Genomic DNA, 18564 nt, shown 5'->3' on the forward strand with positions numbered 1-18564 from the left:
TTAATTCCTCACCTGGATTTCCATCTAAAAACTGGGCAGGGTTCAGTTGGTTACTCACAATTAACTCTAATTATCCATTGTCTATTAGGATGGCTTCATATTTTAGCACTTGGGAATCAGTGAGCCATTTCTCAGCCCTTTAGCTGAGGATACTCCTTACTGAGTGAGTGGTATATATTTTCAATTTTCCCCCAGAGGTTAATTTTTTGCTTTCTTCTACGAGTAGGGCGCTCGCTGCCACCGCCTGAATGCAGGTTGGCCACCCCCAGCTGGCAGGGTCTTGCAGTTTTGATAAACTGGCCACTGGTTTCCTGGATCCTCCCCGGTCCTGTGCTAACACTCCATGTGCTGCCCCTTTTTCTATATCCACAAACAGATAGAAGGGTTTGTCTAAGGCAGGAAGACTCAGTGCTGCTGCACTGACTAATTTTTTCTTTAAAGCTTCAAAATTTGCTTGTCGTCTTCTTCCCACCTTATCTCTTCTTCTATTAACTTTTCAAACAAGAACCTGATGGCCTGCATGTATCCTTCAATCCATAGCCTACACTATCCCAACAGGCCTAAAAGCCCTCTGACTTCTCTCTTAGATTTTGGCCGTGGGAGTGAGGCAATCCCTGCAATTCTCTGAGGGTTCAGCCACTGGCTCCCTTGACAAATCACACGTCCTAGGCATTTTACTTCCCTCTCTACAAATTGGAGTTTCCCTTTTGATACTCAAAGTCCTTGGTTCCCCAGAAAACTTAACAATGCTATGGTGGATTCTCGAACTTTGTTTTCTTCCCGTCCTGAGAGAAGCAAATCATCTCCATACTGGATGATCTTTATCTCAGGTTTGATGGAGAATTGTTTGGTTTGGGGATTTGGAAAACCCTTGTGGTAACCTAGTCCACCGAAGCTGTTGCTTTCTCCCTGAATCGGGGTCCTCCCATTCAGAGGCAAACATATCCCTACTTTCTCCTGCCAGTGGACATGCCCAAAAGGCATCTTTTAGGTCTATCACACTAAACCACTGGTGTGCTGGGGGGATATTACTCAGTAGTGTATAGGGCTTAGGCACTACTGGGTACTGATTCACTGTTCTTTTGTTAACTTCTCTTAAATCTTGGACAAGCTTGTAAGTCCCATCAGACTTCTTTACTGGTAAAACAGGTGTATTATGGGGGACATACATGGTTCTAAGGCACCCTACTCAAGTAGGTCCTGGGTGGCCAGCTGCAGTCCTTGTCTCCCTTCCAGGGAGAGTGGGTATTGTCATACCTGAACTGGATGGTTCTCATCAACTGTTTTTATTACTACAGGTTTCATGTTCAATTTACCTTGATTTTTTGGTTTTGCCCGCACCATCTCATGAATTTTGTCCTCATTCTCTTCTGTTAATTGGAGAAGTTTAACCACCATTTTTCCTTCCTCTGGCAGTACTCCAATATCTAACTGCACCTGTAAATCCCACCCTAATAGATTTCACCCTGCTTCTGGAACTAATAGAACATCCCCTGTTGAGGATTTTTTGCAGGACAATGGACACATTCAGCAGATGCACAGTCCAGCCTTCTGGTAACAAAGGAACCAGTTCTAGAAACGGGGTCAGTGAATCCTTGACGACAGGAAAAGAAGAAGTCAGAGGAATCCGCAAAGTTGTCAGCAAAATAAAAAAGAGAACTCAGGGTGGGCCAGACAACCAAAGCAAGACGCATGAAGAATCGGATGATCCAACCAGCATTTAATTTTAGACGCATAAACAGCTAGGATTAACCAATCATGTATTAGATAGAGACTCTTGCACAGCAGAACTGATTATAAATACAGGCCTCTGTACAATAAAATTGGCTTCACTTGATCATATTGATCATGGCGAGATGTCCCATTTGTGATTCTCCGTACCACAATTCCTATCTCAGACCCCAGGTCTAATGATGCATGGCGATGCATAGCATCCCTTAGACACTCTAGAAACTCAGATGGAGTCTCAGAAGGCCCCTGCTTAATAGAATACAGGACAGACCATTTTTTGGTGTTTGGGATAGCTCTCTCCACTCCCAGTGCTATCCAATCTTGATAATCTGCTAATTTCTGAAACTATGCCGATATATTTGGATCCCATTTAGGATCCCTTGGAGAGGGAAAAATTCTCTTACATCCAATCACTGGCTTTTACAGTGATCCTCTGCCAAAGCCCCTGCTGTTCTCAGGATCAGCTGCTTTTCTGTTTCAGTGAAAGTATCCAGTAATACCTGGGTGTCTCTCCAATCTGGGTTGTGTTGTTTGATAACATATTGTAAATGCTTCGCAATAAGTGTCAGGTTGCTGTGGTAATTTTTAGCAATCCTTTCCCACGCCTCTAGATCAGGGGTGGAGAATGGTACTTTAACCATCAGTCTCCCTCCTTCTGGTCCCACTGCCTCTCGCAGAGCGGCCTGTAACACTGCTTGTCTCCTGGTTCTGGACAAAACCGGACTGCCAGGAGGGGAGTGGGTTTGAGTAGATGTCCCTTCCAAGCCTGCATCCTCTTTTTTTGGAAAGTCCACCTCATCCTCATCCTCATCCTCATCCTCATCCTCATCCTCATCCTCATCCTCATCCTCATCCTCCCGTCTCCTAGGAGGCACTTTCAGCAAATCTATTGTATCTTGTTCTTGAGCTGCAGCACGGTAGACCTTATCTGATTTGGTACATGGCTGTCCTATGCTGCACGCTGAGCAACATTGCTTAATTTGCCCTCTATTTCCTTTGTTTTCCTTCTCAAGGGCTAACACCAGTGGGTCTGAGGGAGCGCTGAGCCCACAGTGCCTCTCCCATTCCAGATGATTTCGTAAGGCAAGAAACATATCAGCAGAAGAGACCTCATCCTACTTCCTTCCTGTCTTAAAAACCGCATTAACTGCAACAAGGTATTACAATCTAAAGTTCCTGCCGGTGGCCACTTGGCTCAATCTTCCAGCCTGTATAATGGCCACCACCGCATGCAGTGTTGGATTAAATCTTGTTCTCCAATCCCCCCCTACTGGTGACTTCTTTCCAGTGGGTTAAGATACACCCCAAAGAGCTAGCTCGGGGTAACTTCTTTGCTCTGGTGAGTTCCCATTATCTCCTTCTCCTTCTCACTTCCACCCAAAACTCTCTTCACAAAGCCTCACAGTCCTTTCCCAATTCTCCTCCCATGTGCAACCCCAGGTTACAGGTACCAGATGTGATTTTCCACACACAAGCTTTAAAATCTGAGCTTCAAAATGGGCTCAATTAGGAAACATCCATCCACACTCAGAGCATATGCCCCGCCGCCTGCTGAACAGCAATACCAATGCTTCTCACAAACTCCGCACTGCAATAGTGCCCATGGAGGGTGCCAGTCTCTCGAGGTGCCCAAGGCTCCCAAGAATTGCCCACAAAGGCAGGCTATTCCACTTACTCCTTCATGAATTTCTAAATTCTCCACAGTGGGTTGCTTCCAATCTAGAGAAACGATGTAAATTACCTTTATGTTACCATTAGCTGAGGTCCAATAAAGTCCCTCTAAATAAACCTGTTCATCCCCTTTATCTATCCAGTGATTCACTGGATTTACAAACTCCCAGGGGTCAAACCCGAACCACTGAGGCAGTGGAATCCTCTCAGTTCGTCTAGCCACAGTTAAAACATGCACAATCTACACAAACACATTCAAGCATGCCACGTGTCCTCACCCACACTTCTTTGCTTGCTCTGCTTCTCCCCAGCTGCCTCCCCGCAGGACGCTATCTGCCCACACAGCCTCCCAGCCGGCACCCTGGGCCTCACTTGGCCGCCTCACTAGTGGGCAGAGCCTCCCCGCCCCGCACCATGGGTACACTCACTCACTCGCCCCCTCCTTCGTATAACTGAGCCCACAAAGGCACTCACTCACACAATCACAAAAACCCACCTACATTAACCACAATGTCCAGACACCACAAGCGCACAATAGCAGTAAGTAGAATCACAGCATTAAGGTCCAGATTCACTTGACCCACCCCCAGGATCACTAGTGATCACAGAATTGAACAGTAAATATCCCTTCCTCCTGCCGCTCTATTGGCAAATGGACCCTTCCCCCTCCCTCCGGCCATGCTTGGTTGGCGACTGCTTGCAAGCCCCAAACCTTTACTCACACAGGGACTGAGCTGTGCACCAGATGTCTCTGAGCAGCTTACCAGCAGCCCTTTTGGTCAAGGCCCCTTTTAAGCTTGATACACACTGTTTATCTCTGCACAGAGTGCCCGGAGCACGGTCAGGCAGCGCCGGGATCCCGGGTGTGGTTCTGGTCCCCACAACTGAGCAATGGCAGCCCCAGGCTCAGAGCCAGTCAGAAAGCCAACCAAGTGAGACCAGAGGGAGGGCACCCTTCCAGTTTCTCTTGGGCATGGCCGCAAAACAACCCCTGCTACTTCTTCCTCCACCAGTGTTTGGGCTGTGCTGGTGGCAGAGCCAGCCAGGCTGTGCTCTGCCTTCCAAAGCCTGTTGGGAGCGGGCATGAAAAGCTCTGCATGCACAGCGGAGAGTCCTGGAAGGTGCTGGCAACAGCTGCCTGCGGGAACAGGGCTCTGGGCTCTGGCTGGAACAGCCTGGTTTTGGTGCCGTGACCGCAGGCAGGAGTTGAGGCAGGTGAAGAGGCAGCAGGCAGCTTGTGTTTGTAGAGGGCCTGGGGCTGCCCCTCTGAACCTCCACCTGGAAACACACTTGGGAGAATATGAGCTACAGCTGGAGTGCCTGTCCTGAAAGGACCTGAAGTCATTAAGCCTTTCCAGCTTTTCTTAGGAGTGTGTTGGTGTTGCCCAAGAAAGCTTCATTTGGGGAAATGCCTTTGGAGGAAAAGGGCTTGCTTCTCAAGGAAAGTGCTTCCCAGGGAGCTCCCAGTGAGGTAGGTGCAAGGGTCCCCCTTTGGCTCTCTGTGGCAGAGTGGCAAGGGAAGGGAGAAGGCTGTGAAGAGTGGGTTTGGCATCTGCCTGGACCTGCAGAGACCAACCCAAGCACCTGCAGCAGGGTGTGTTCCCCCTTTGGACAGAGGCATGAGCAGGAGCATCTCTGTCCAGCCGTGAGCCCCAGAGCTCTCTCTGAGAGCTGTGAATTAAAAGGCCTTTACACACACACTTTTCACCTCTTCCCTGTCTGCTGTGTTTCAACTCTTGGCAATGTGCATTTGCCTCTTGCTTAGTGGAAGCTGCTGTGGCCCAGGGCCAGCACAGAGCTGGGCTGTGTGGGCCAGGCAGCGTGGAGAGTCTTGGCTGATCTTGGTGTGTCCCTGGCCTCAGAAAAGGCTGGGAAGGTTTGCCTCCCAAGGCGTCCTGCTCATTGGCTCTCCCTGTACATCCTGGAGAGAACAAGGTAGGCATTTCTGGCAGCTGGGCATCAGCAGGCCTGAGAGTGGGGGCATGTTGTGGAGCAAGCCCAGCTGAGATACCCTGAGAGGAGCCCAGTGCTCCTTGCTCCCCTCTGCTGACACGTGAGAGTTTGTCTGGTTTTGGGATGGCCCTGGCTGTGTGAGGGGTGCTGCGTGGACACGAGACAGCCGGTCCTGTCCCGCTGGGTCCCAGCAGTGCCTCACAGCAGTCCTGCATCCACGTCAGGATGCTGGCCAAGAGAGGTCCTGGAAGCTGAGGCAGCTGATTTTAAGCTTGTGCAGGTGCCTACAGGCCAAGGCCAATGATGTTCCCTCAGGATACAGCAGTCCTGAGGGGTCTCCCTCGTTCAAACAAATCGGGAGCCAAATGTATGGTCTACCAAAAGCCCTTTTATTGACCTGGCGGGAGGGCAGGGGTCTGCACCCACTAAAATGTTTCTCTGCCACATATAAATTTCAGTGGGTTGATGTAGGAATGTATCAAACATACCGTCCTTCTTTACACGGCTGTGGTGATTTGATAGGCAGGGGGTTAGAAATACATTGTGTCAGATTCCCAAACTTGAAGCTGATTTCCAGGCACTGGCCAGGAGCAGTCTCGATGCCCCAAAGCAGCACAAAGTCTTCCTCACAGCTTCCCTGCACAGGGCTGATTCCACACTTGCCCTTAGTTCTTCTGGTAGACTATGTCTAAAGCTTTTTGTCAGGTCACTCTCATGTCAAGTTAGGCCACCAGGTTTTTCTTATGCTAACTGGTGCTAAGTACTTAGGTATGTCTGTGCTAATTACTTGTTTACTCATGTGAATTCCTTGTGCTTACTTATGTCAAACAAAGGCCTTGTTTCATCCCCAAAGGTGCCTGAGGCCACCCGCTCCTTGTGGCACCAGTTGCTTTCCTGTGGAATGTTCTCCCTCACCAAGGGTAAAGAGGGAGCTGGAGAAAGAGCTTGCCCGGCTGCTCTCCATCCTTTCCCAGCACTCCTGGTGAAGTGGAGAAGTCCGAGCTGAGCGCAAAGGTGCAAATGGAACAGCCGTGCACGGGAAGGCTCGGTGGGAAGGATGATCCAGGATCCATAGGCCTGGCAGCCTGAGCGTGCTCCAGGGGAAGGCCTTGGAGCAGATCCTCCTGAGTGCCATCCCACGGCACCTGCAGGGAACCAGGGCGTCTGCTGGAGGGTGGGAAAGCTCTGCGGAGGGACGGGGACAGCTGGGGCTCCTGGCGGGGTGTTGAGGGCTTCTGTGTGGGAGTCTGGGGGGGTTGGTGTTGGGGGGGTGTTGGAGAAGGAGTTGTCTGGAAGGTGAGAGGTCTAGGCTGGAATTTGAGTCAGTTTGAAGGCAGCATCTGTGCTTTGGCACAGCTTTGGTTAGGGAGGGCAGAAAGAATACCTGTGACTTTTCCTCTTCATGGTCCTGATTCTCCTGCAGGGAACAAGAGGGGAGAGCTGTACTTTACTCGCCACTTAGAAATCTGTACCAGGGGGAGGATTAGCTCTTTTGCCATCTACTCATTTCTTTGGGCTACTTTTGTACCACTGAGTGGACTCTCATTTCTTGAGAGCTTTTATTCCTTAAGAGAATTAGGATATTATCATCCCTTCCTAGAAAACCAAAGCATGGCCCTTGTTTTTTGCCCTTTTTTTGTGTAGTGTTATGTTCTGTAAAGTGACCCTCAGTGGATGAAGTTAAGGCAAATGAGTTGCTGCTTTGAGATGGGAAGCAAAATTACAAATCTTCACCTCCTCAGGCCATCCCAATTAATTTGGGAAGTTTGCAACTTTTTGGAACTACTTGAGTCGAGCAATGGGAAGTAAAGCATTCCTGAACTGAGGATTCTTACTTGCCAGATTCTTCTGTGCCTTCGCCGCTGAGGTGGTTTTGTGCTGAAGGCAATAACTTCAATGAGAAGATAATTTCAGCATGGAGTAAGAGCTTCTGACAGAGACCCAAGTGTTGCCAGCAGTTGCTCCAGGTGCTCCTGCCAACAGCCCCTGCAGGCAGGAGCGCAGCCCCCAATGCACGTGGGCTTTGGCTCCCTCTGGCACAGAAGCCCCCCACGGGCACAGGTCTCTGGGGCAGGAGACGGGCACTGGTGCTGCCAGGGCTCGGGGGTGGCAGGTCTGCTTGGGCAGGGACCCTGCCACACCTGCTGATGTCAGCGCTCCCCGGGCGCAAGGGGTCAGAGCAGCATTCCTGCCCTGGCCCACACGTTCCTCGTCTGTGACACACGGCCACGCTTAGGATGGCCACCAGCCAGGACGTGTCCCAAGGAGGCCGTGCCAGCTTCTGTGGAAGGCCCCATGCCCTTCCCAGCGCCGCTGCGTCGGCAGCCCTGGGGCCTCCTTCTGCTGCCCTGAGCCCGCAGAGCAAGGCAGCGTTTGCTGATGGTTTCAGCCACTCCTAAAGATCCTGTCGGGCTGTCTTAGACACTTGGGGTGAGGGATTCCTTCCAACCTGAGCCACTTTGGGTGGGCTGGGGGTGGTCCCAGGGCAGGGGGCAGTGTGTGCAGGGGCCCTTTGTGACATGGTGCAGCATGGTCACCGTGGCATGGAACGGGACAGCGTGTCCAAGGGCCCTTTGTGACACAGGGTGACATAGGAGCTGGCGGTGACAAGGCCACACCACAGTGCTCGGAGCACGCGACGGGACAGGACGGGACAGAGCGGTGCCGTGAGGAGCCCCCGCACAGCACACTCGTTCGTGTCTGACCCAGAGCTTTTCCGAGGTGCTATTCCTGCAGCTGACCTCGAGGCCAGACCACAGGACTTGGTGACCCGTAGCCTTCCCAAGGCTTCTCTTCTGCAGGTGTCCTCGAGGGCAGACCGTGGGACTTGGTGCCCCAGAGGCATCTCCCATCCCTGCCACCAGTGCCCTCGAGGCCAGACCACAATCCTTGACAGGAGTCTCCTGTCCTTGTGGCAAGGAGCCCTCGAGACCAGAGTGCAGGACTTGCTGTCCTGTAGCCTTCCTGAGGCTTCTCTCTTGAAGGTGCCTTCCAGGCACGACTGCAGGCCTTGCTGACTCGGAGATTTCTGAGACATCTCTCCTGTGAGTCATCACAAATCCAGTCACTGACATGGAGCAGAGATCCCCGAGAGTGCCCAAGCTGGCCTGGGTGGAGGAAGAGGAAGAAGGCCCTGGAGCTGGCCCAGCACAGGAGACTGAAGAGGTGGTGCGGTTCAAGCCTCTGCAGGAGGGTGAGTGGCAGAGCTGGGCTGCTGGACTGCAGGGCTGGTGGCTGCAGCCAGCTTGGCCACATCCCATCCCATTGCATCCTATTGCATCCTATTGCATCCCATTGCATCCCATCCCATTGCATCCCATTGCATCCCATTGCATCCCATCGCATCCCATCGCATCCCATCGCATCCCATCGCATCCCATCCCATCCCATCCTATCCCATCCCCTGGGGACATGCCCATGGACAGGACGGAATAGGGGCCAGGACAGACACCCCAGAGCCGTGCTCCATCCCTTGGGACATCCCGGGGCTGTTCCTACCTGGGGAGCGCAGGGCTAGGCTGTGTTCTCCGGCCTCTCCCGCAGCCCCTCAGCTCAGGCTGCGCTCACTCTTTGCCAGATGCAGCCGTGCAGCGCACACAAGAGCAGGAACGCACCCGTGGCCTCTTCCGCAGAACAGCGCAGGTACCTGCAGCCATCCCCAGCTGGGCTGAGCCTACTGTCACTGCTCAGCCGAGCACCGCACTTGGAGCATTCTGTGGAACATCCCTGGCTTCCTGCCCTTCTCCTACAGCTGGTTTGCAAATTCATCAAGAGGATTCGGGAGGAAGAGACCGGCACCGTGGGCACAGGGCTCAGAGCATATTCGCACATCTTCAAAACCAAGACCTGTTCTGCCCTGCTGGATATGCTCGTAGAGGAGGGGTTTTGCAATCCAAAGCAAGTAAGCAGCCTGTGGCCAGGCTTTGATCCTCTCAGGAATTGCTTGGCCTCCCAAGTCACGCCTGCTGCTCACTGGAAGCCTTTGAGGCCATGGCAGTGGGGTGGCAAGGGAAGCACTTCTCTGGGGAAGCTGGGGACATTCCTCCCTCTGGCAGCTTTCCAAGTCTCCCCATGCTTTCTCCAGGTGCCTGCCATGGTGAGGTACATCCACCAGTGGCTCATGGCCAATCAGTTTGCTGAGCACAGGCTGAACAGGGCCCTGCTGGATCTCACCAAAGAGCAGCCTGCTGACGTAGTAATGACGCTCCTGCGTGTGGCCCCATCCTGTGACAGGTATGGGGCCCACCTGCCCAGAGGGCTCAGGGCTCCCCAGCCCATCAGCCTGTACAGCCTGTCCCAGGTGTCTGACCAACAGAGAGTTCCAGGGCCCTCTGGCTGCTCCCTTTGCCAGCCCTGGCACGTCAGCCCCCGAGCCTTCTGCCATGCTTCCTCGCTGGCCCTCAGGGACCTGTCCCCACAGGGCTGGGCTGTCTGGGTGCTGCTGGCGAGGGGCAGTGGGCAGAGGCAGGGCTGGCAGCCAGCTCAGCTCCCCGCTGCCGCCCAGGCCACGGTGCTGTGTCCCAGACTCCTCTGAGACAGAGCTCTGACCCCACAGAGCTGCTTTGACCATGTGGAAGAGCATCATGTGCTCGCCCAGGACTGCGGAGCCGGCGCAGCTGATACTCCTCGATGTGCTGGGGAGCTGGCCAGAGCACAGCACGTGCACCTCCGATGGGGACAAAACGGGTGTCTTTGTCCTGGCTGTGAGTTTCTGACACTGGCCTTTGCTGGCCCCAAGGCCACCTGTCCAGCAGCTCTGCATCCTCCTTCCCCCACTGCACCTCCCTGCCTCAGGCGCTGGGCTGAAACCTGGCCTCGGGGCAGCTTCAGGGCCACCAGGCCCGGTGCTCCCCCTGTGTCTCTCCGGGCCTCTCCCTCCCATGCTCGGGCCCTGCCACACGGACACCTCGGCACTGAGCACTGTCTCGGGCTGCTCTGTCCTTTGCAGGCAACTGTGGTGATGTGGAAGATCCTCCAGATGCCCTGTGTCCCACATGTAGTGACCGTGTATTTCCCCCGCCTCTTTGTGCATCTGCTCTTCCAAGTGTTCTTCAGCACGTTGGATGTGCCAGCGGAGGTCGATACCTTCTGGAAGGGATGCCAGAAGCAATACGGCCTTGCCACCAACCCCAACAGGTGCTCCATGCCAGTCCTCCTGTCCCTGCCAGGTGCCCAGGGCAGGAGCCAGTGCTCCCAGCGTGACCTGGGCTTTGCTCTGCATGCAGGTTTGCAGTGCGGACCCTGAAGTCCCTGCTCTGCCAAATGCAGCACGAGGATGTGGTGGTGGCAATAGAACGCAAGTGTGGCTGGGACACGCTGCTGTGTGCTGACACCCACCACTATGCCGTGGGTCTGCTGGCCAGGTGAGACCCCCTTCTCCCCACTGCCTCTGACATTTGTGCTCAGTGCCCAGGGTGCCCCACACAGTCCCCGTGGTCGTGGGCCAGAGGGCCTTGTCACCGAGGAACAGCCAAGCCGACTGGAAAAGGCTGGGAGAGGAGGGGGCCCACAAGGAGCCACCTCCCAAATAGCCCAGGGCCCTTACAGGATGCTGGGGAAAGGCCAGACCTCTGTGAGTCAGTCCTGGGAGAGGTTTGTCCCCCGGCCCAAAGTCTTGGTTTCTTTTTCTCCTGCCAGGGAGATGTCCTGTGTCTCCATCCCCTTGTGCTCAAGGATCGCTCGCGACCTGCTCCGGCTGCTCAGCACACAGGAGCCACGCTGGGAACTGCCCGCCCTGGCGTTCCTTGTGGAGGTGAGCCTGATGGCCAGCGCTGCCTCGCTCAGCTGCCTCCCAGCTCTCTGCCCTCTCGTAGCCGCAACTGCCTGGGACGGTGCCCGCGCCCTGCGCTGCTGCCTGGGCCCAGCCCTGTGCTGTTCCGGGCTCTTGCCGGCCAGGTCCCCTGTCACTGCCCTGTGCCTTTCAGGTTCTTGAGTGCCTGAACTTGAGTGAACGCGGTGCTAAGAGAATCCTGCAAATCTTGTCAAGGCACCTGCGGAGCGAGTGCAGGGAGAGGCGTCGCCTGGCGCTCAGGGCCCTTCTTGTGCTCATCGATGATCCCTTGATGGTGAGAAGGGGGCAGCGGCTGAGGCTGCGCTTGGGAATGCAGTCGCTTGGGCTTGGCTGGGCTTTGGGCGCTGGGGCAGCTGCTCCCAGCTCTCCTGCCTCCTGGTTCAACTGCCCAAGTGCTTCGGAACAGCCCTTTGGCCCCTAGGCCCTGCGGCAGCAGGATGGCGTTTCACAAACTTGTGTTCTGCACAGAGCGAAAAAATGTGGAGCCTGACTGAAAGTCTTGTGGAGCTCCTGTGGGACGCAGATGGAGAGATAGTCAGCATGACAGTCAGGCTCCTCAGCTTTATCTTCTGGGACAAGGCCATGCTGATACCCAGCCCCATCGCACTGCAGCTGGTTGAGGCGCTCCTGCCACTCTTTGACCACGTAAGGCTCGCTGCCCCCAGCCACGGCCACTGACTGCTGCCTGGACACTTTGTGCCCTGTGGATTTGCAGGCCTGAGCCAAGCTGAGCCCCGTGCAGCCGATGCTGAGGTCTTTTTTTCTTCCTTTCATACAGGACAATAGCCATGTGCAGCTGCTCTCCATACTGCTCTTCCAAACATTGATGTCTCTTCCACTGGAAAAGGAAGAGAAGGCCCTGAAGACACACGTGCGCCAGAGCCTGCTGCCACTCTTCTTCCACTGCCATGATGAGAATCAGCATGTGGCACAGGTGAGGACTCATGGGCTGCTGCTGTCCCCCTGGGAGGGGGCTCAGCTGCCTCCTGCCCTAGCGCCTCGTGGGCTGCAGCCTCCTCCAGGCCTTGGCACAGGGACACAGGGACACAGGTCCTGCGCCCTGGGCTGTGGGGCCATCTCCGCATCTCTGCTGCTCTCCAGGTTTCTCAGGAAACGCTGCTTTGTGTGGCTGAGTTCCTGAAGAGGAGGGATCTTCAAAAACTGGTGAAGAACAAGAAGCTGTGGAAGTTCACCGAGTGCCTGGTAAGGACGGCCTGGAAGTGCCAGCCTCAGGCTGGAGAAGCCCCCTGAGCGCGGTGCTCAGTGTGTGGGCTGGCAGCTGTGCCCCTGCCCGCGGCTGCACCCAGAGGCTGCGCGGGCTCTTCTCCAGGCTCCCGTGGGCCCGAGCCGGGGCCGATGGAGCCCCGGCCCGGCGGGGCCGCGGGGCGGGGCGGCGCCGCGGCTCCCGGGGCAGCAGCCGCCCCTCTGCCCCCTCCAGAGCCCGGCGCCCGCGGCTGCTGGCCGCGCCTCAGGGCTGTGCGGGCACGGGAGGCCGGGGCTGGGCGCAGGGAGCGCCCGGCACAGGGGCTGAGCCCGCGCCAACCCTTCCCTCCTGCCGCTCTCTGCAGCTGGCCGACGACAGGAGCCGAGCGGCCGAGCACCTGCGCCGGGCCCTGCAGTACCTGGACAGCCCGCAGCAGTCCCTGCGAGAGGAGGCCATCAGGTTCATCGGTGAGCCGTCAGCCCGGGCTCCCCTTCCCTCCCCGCCCCGCCGCAGCTCGGCCCCAGCCCCGGCTGCTGCCCCGGCAGCGCCATCCGGGCCCGGCGCCGTGGAGCCCCGCCTGGCCTCGGCGCTGCTGCCGCCCTCTCGCAGCCGTGCCCTGGGCCGGCAGCGTGCGGCAAGGGCCCGGGCTGAGCTCTGCCGGGCCAGGAGGCCGTGTGGCCACAGGGCTGGCAGCGCCGCTGGCAGGGAGCTGTGCCGCTGGGCCGTGACAGGCTCTGTGTTCACAGGGATGGCCGGGCAGCACCTCAGGGGGAAGAAGGAAGAGCTCCAGCTCATCTGTGAGGGTGAGTGAGGGCAGCGGGCTGTCAGCGGGGGCTGGCGGGGGAGCTGCAAGCCCTGCCCCGGCTGCCGAGGGCTCTGCTCCCTGTGCGGACGAGGGGCGGTGTGGGCAGAGCACACAGAGACGTCAGGGCCACCTGGGGGATTCGTGGCCAGCAGCTTCGGGCTGATCCTGTTGGTCCCTGCTCCCTGCTGGCCATGGCTAGAGCCAGCTGGCACGGCCCTGGAACGGGGGTCTCCTCGGGTCCCCTCAGATCCGGGAACTGACCATGGCTCTGTTCCTCTCTCTTTCAGCCCTTGAAGGCATGGCAGATGACATCAGCGTCGCCGTCGGAAGCCTGGCAATTCAAACACTGTACGTCCTCCAGGCAGTAGAGAGAGCTCGATATTCCATCTTCGACAGCCTGCATGATCAGCTCCACAGGGCATGGAGGACACGGCCTCGTCTCTCAGGGCTCAGCTGGCTGCACTGCTGGAGCTCTGCAGAGAGCTGATCCCAGAAGCTCTGTCTGCTGGGGTCACCTGAGCCAGAAGCAATGTTTGATTTGTTCAACATTGTTCTTTCCTTATTTTCCTTTTTCCTTAGCATAAAAATGTAGGATATGTTGTAATAGACAGACTCCCAGGATCTTTCATTTGCTGCCCAGGGTCTGCAGAGCACAGGGGTAGAGGGGAAAACGGGTCCTTGTGCTCAGCAAGCGGCCCAGGCCAGCAGTGGGGAAGGGAAAAGTAGCCCCTTGGCCTTTGCTGGTTCTGCTGAAGCCTTTGTGCTGGCGACAGAGTGGCTGTGCAGGGCCGGAGCTGCGGGGATCCCTGTCAGACCGGTGCCTGGAGATGGCCACAAGCCCTCTCCCAGCCAGGAAGCGCCATCTGTGTCCTCCTGCCCGTGTGTTGCTGGCTGCACACCCGGGCAATGTGTAGATGCAATGATTTCTGTTGCACGTCCTGACCAGTATAAAGTAACGCCTTTGATTCTCTAACCCTGAATTTGCTGTTGGAGATGTTTCATTTTCAAACAGTTTCAGTGACAAAGGGACCCCCCCGACTGAAGATGGGATCCTCAAAGCTCACCCCCCCTCCCAGATGGGAGGAGAAAACAGCCTTGGCCCTTTGCTGGAGGGGGGCACCCAGTAATCAGTGGAGGCTCCAAAATCAGCCCCCAGTCCCCTCCCCACTTCTAAAGACATAGAACACGTTGCCCCCCAGCCCTCCCGTATACCCTCTCATTCCAAAATGCTCCCACACCCCCAAGATGCCCTGAAGCTCCCCCAGCCACTATAGTCCCTGCAAAGCCCCCCGAGAAATTGCCCCGGACCCCCTGATACCCTTTCCCACTTCCAAACACATGGAGCCAGTCATGACACAGCTCCCCAAATCCCTCCAACCTCCCCTTTCCCCAAATTCCCCCAGCACTTCCAGATCCTCCAGGCCCCTTGGCCCTGTAGCCTCTTGAAAATCCCACCAGCCCACCCTAGGATGCCCCGAGCCCCCCCTGCACCTCCAGACACGTAGAGCCAGTCATCCAGCAGTGCAGCTGCATGGCTGAGGGGGCTGCAGGGGCTGTTTTGGGGGTGCAGCTGCTGCCAGCCTCCCCTGCAAAGGCTGAAGCTCCGCAGGTCTTTGGTCAGGATGCCCTGGCCAGCTCCCACCTGAAGACCACCAGCGTGTCCCCTCAGGCCATGGCCGTGTGTGAGTGAAATTGCAGGGGGGCAGGGGGGAGAATAAGGGTTTGTTTGAGGTCAGGGAATGTGATATGGGGCTTGGGGGGGCTTTGGGGAAGTTATGGGCAGCTGGGGTGGGGTCTTTGGGGGAGTTACAGCTGCGGGGTTGAACCAGGGGTTGGGAGGTCTCTGGGGCGTTTCCAGGGGCTGACAGGAGGGTTTGGGGGAGCTCTGGCGATGTTCCGGAAGTCTGGGGGACGTGACATGGGAGTTTGGGCTTTAAATCTGCCCTGGGTGAAGAACTTAATATTTATAATCCTGTTAGAAATGAACAGGCTTTTTGACACAATTAAATGGGGACAAAGTCTTCAAAGCAAAAAGAAACTTTGTTGCTATTTGGCACCAAAGGAGTACACAGAAGCTTGATGAGTTCAAGAGAGAAAAAGAGTTAATTTTATTTCTGACTTTGCAATATATAGAATTCTAAAAGTGGCAGTAGATTGGAGGATGAAATTGCCACTTCTGTAACCACACTGGTCAAACTAACAGTCTATTAATTTTCTCCTCCCACAAAGAAGAATGTAAAACAATCATTATTTGCATGAACAGTGCATGAGAACTTTAGTAGAAATATGTAAACATTATCAGAAGGCTAAGGAAGTTTTATGAGAACTTTAAAACTTTCAAAAGAACTATAAAAGAAAACTTAACACTTTTAAAAATGAGGGCAACAACTGTTCATTCATACCGATTCAGCCGAGCCGAATTTGCATGTCCCTCCCGAGAGCAGAACACACACACCTTCCAACAAAGTGGAAAATTTTCGGGCATTTCCCGGCTGGGGCAGTCCCTGTCCCCTTTCCCATTGGCTCGGTACTGGGGCACTTCCATTCTCTCCTGACCACCTGCTTTTCTGTCTACTCCCCCATCATCTGAATTCCTTTTTAGTCAGGGCTTCAACCCCGCCCCTCTCCAGCAACACCCAACAAACCAACCAGAACATATCCAAACCACAAACAACAACACATAGAACCAACAGCTTTCATTCTTTAGCTGAATAATCTTTTGGCTTCAGCAAAATGTCACCTCGTCTCTCACAACCCTATAAAGTCTTTGTTCTTCTTCCCTAAGTTCAGGAGTTTAGCATGGCCTTGGCTGAGGAGCAGTCCATGTCAATCAGTAAAACTCACTAAAAATATCAATTGATTTAGCTAGTTGAAATGATCGTGGATCGTGTGTTTTATAGAGGGCACGTAATGAGGGGGACATGATGGGCAGATCGGGAAGTCCCGAGTACCTTCCAAGTAGCTCAGCCAAGGGGGAAAGGGAATGAAAGAAAATGCAGCCGGGAAAAAAGAAAAGAAGGCTACTTGATCCAAGTGATTGGGAGACTGCGTTGGACACACGCCTGATGCACGCTCTCCCTTTATGCCAATCAAGGGACTTTTACAGGACTCCTCTGTCTCCTTTCTGCACACCACCCTCTAGCCACGTAAATTTGACGCTCTGAGAGCTGTCGGACCTTCACCAGAAGCTGTCAGACATTCACCAGGAGCTGTCAGACCTTCAAAGGAGCTCTCCGACCTTCAGCAGGAGCTGTCAGACCTTCACTAGGAGCTGTCACACCTTCACCTGGAGCTGTTACAGCTTCAGCAGGAGCTGTCAGACCTTCACCAAGACCTGTCACACCTCCAGCAGGAGCTGTCACACCTTCACCAGGAGATGTCAGATCTTCACCAGAAGCTATCACACCTTCAGCAGGAGCTCTCTGACCTTCAGGAGGAGCTATCAGACCTAAACAAGACCTGTCAGACCTCCAGCAGGAGCTGTCAGAACTTCAGCAGGAGCTGTCTCAACCTCACTAGGAGTTGTCCCACCTTCACCAGGAGCTGTCACACCTTCAGCAGGAGCTGTCAGATTATCAGAAGGAGCTGTCAGACCTCCAGCAGGAGCTGTCACACCTTCAGCAGGAGCTGTCAAACATTCACCTGGAGATGTCACACTTTCACCAGGAGCTGTCACACCTTCAGCAGGAGCTGTCGAACATTCACCAGGAGGTGTCAGACCTTCAGCAGGAGCTGTCAGACCTTCACCAGGAGTTTTCACATGTTCACCAGGAGCCGTCAGAACTTCACCAGGAGCTGTCACACCTTCACCAGAAGCTGCCAGACCTTCAGAAGGAGCTGTCACACTTTCAGCAGGACCTGTCACACCTTAACCAGGAGCTGTCACACCTTCACTAGGAGCTGTCACACCTTCACCAGAAGCTGCCAGACCTTCAGAAGGAGCTGTCACACTTTCAGCAGGACCTGTCACACCTTCACCAGAAGCTGCCAGACCTTCAGAACGAGCTGTCACACTTTCAGCAGGACCTGTCACACCTTAACCAGGAGCTGTCACACCTTCACTAGGAGCTGTCACAAATTCAGCAGGAGCTGTCAGACCTTCAGTAGGAGCTGTCAGACCTTCAGCAGGAGTTGTCAGACCTTTGGCAGGAATGGTCAGAATTTGGGAGGAGCTGTCAGACCTTCACCAGGAGCTGTCACACCTTCACCAGAAGCTGCCAGACCTTCAAGAGGAGCTTTCAGTCTTTCACCAGGAGCTGTCACACCTTCAGAAAGAGCTGTCAGACCTTCAGCAGGAGCTGTCAGACCTTCAGTAGGAGCTGTCAGACCTTCACCAGGAGCTGTCAGACCACCAGGATGAGCCGTCACACCTTCAGAAGGAGCTGTCACAACTTCAGCAAGAGCTGTCAGACCTCCAGCAGGAGCTGTCAGATTTTTACCAGAAGCTGTCCAACCTTCACTAGGAGGTTTCATAACTTCACCAGGAGCTGTCAGACCTTCACTAGGAGCTGTCACACCTTCACAGGAGCTGTCAGACCTTCACCAGGAAGTGTCACACCTTCAGCAGAAGCTGTCAGACCTTCACTAGGAGCTGTCAGACCTTTGGCAGGAGCTGAAAGACCTTAACCAGGCTCATACTGGGAGTGACTGGTCTCATACCGGGTGTAGCCGCTCCCGACCTCAAGACCCCATGATGTCCCCCTAAGGCCCGCCACGGCTGATCTCTGGAGCCCTGCCAGCTCCAAATATCCTCCGCAAAAAACCCCAAACCCAGGCAGCCCCAGGATATTTGGGCCGAGCTCCCCCTCCCCGGGCACCTGCGGGATGGGGGCGATGCTCCCGGGGTGCTGCGAGCTCAGGCAGCGCCAGGGCCACGCGATTCCTTCTCTCCTCTCCTCCGGCTGCTCCCTGCTGCCGCTGCGCCTCTTCCTCCCTCCCTCCTCCTCCTCCCCCGCTCCGGGATCCTCATCCGTGAGGGGAAAGGGGGCGAGGAAAGGGCGGAACCGTGAGGGGAAAGGAGCGGGGCCAAGGGGACGCGCTGTCCTAAAAAAGCCAGGTTTGGTTTAAAATCACCCAAAAGGGCATCAAATGCAACCTACATCCACATGGTTCGGCCTGACATCAGCCAAATGGTATTAAAAGTATCCAAAGGGCTCTAAAATCCAAACAATGGGGTCTAAAATTGCCTCAAACGTTTTAAAAGACACATGAAATGGCTTAAAATCACCCTTAAATCCCTCAAATGCAGCTAAAATCCAGCCTGAAAGTACCTGCTTTGGCCTAAAATCACCTTAATGGCTTGGTTTGACCTAAAATTGCCCAAAGAAGCAAAAAAAAACTACTTAAATGGACCCTAAATCACAAAAAAGGGACCTAAAATCATGCACACAAGATTAAGATTCACCCATA

The 18564-nt window shown here is 54.9% G+C and overlaps 1 protein-coding gene across 1 annotated transcript; it reads left to right on the forward strand.

Annotated features, from left to right (window-relative positions):
• Positions 1-8414: 8414 nt before the first annotated feature.
• On the forward strand, positions 8415-17876 carry LOC137467949 (maestro heat-like repeat-containing protein family member 7). The gene is made up of 8 exons (XM_068179350.1): positions 8415-8548; positions 8933-8997; positions 9107-9256; positions 9440-9588; positions 9911-10058; positions 10304-10491; positions 10581-10713; positions 17862-17876. The coding sequence occupies exons 1-8, from the start codon at positions 8428-8430 to the stop codon at positions 17874-17876; spliced, it is 969 nt and encodes a 322-aa protein (XP_068035451.1). The 5' UTR covers positions 8415-8427.
• Positions 17877-18564: the final 688 nt, after the last annotated feature.

This window comes from Anomalospiza imberbis, unplaced genomic scaffold (genome assembly GCF_031753505.1).
Source record: "Anomalospiza imberbis isolate Cuckoo-Finch-1a 21T00152 unplaced genomic scaffold, ASM3175350v1 scaffold_89, whole genome shotgun sequence".
Classification (NCBI taxonomy): Eukaryota; Metazoa; Chordata; class Aves; order Passeriformes; family Viduidae; genus Anomalospiza; species Anomalospiza imberbis.

Excerpts from the sequence above, each read along its gene's own strand:
- LOC137467949 (XM_068179350.1), top strand. The coding sequence starts at position 8,428 with ATGGAGCAGAGATCCCCGAGAGTGCCCAAGCTGGCCTGGGTGGAGGAA. Across the intron at positions 8,998-9,106 it reads TCTTCCGCAGAACAGCGCAG|CTGGTTTGCAAATTCATCAA; the intron begins GTACCTGCAGCC and ends CTTCTCCTACAG. Across the intron at positions 10,059-10,303 it reads CGGGTGTCTTTGTCCTGGCT|GCAACTGTGGTGATGTGGAA; the intron begins GTGAGTTTCTGA and ends TGTCCTTTGCAG.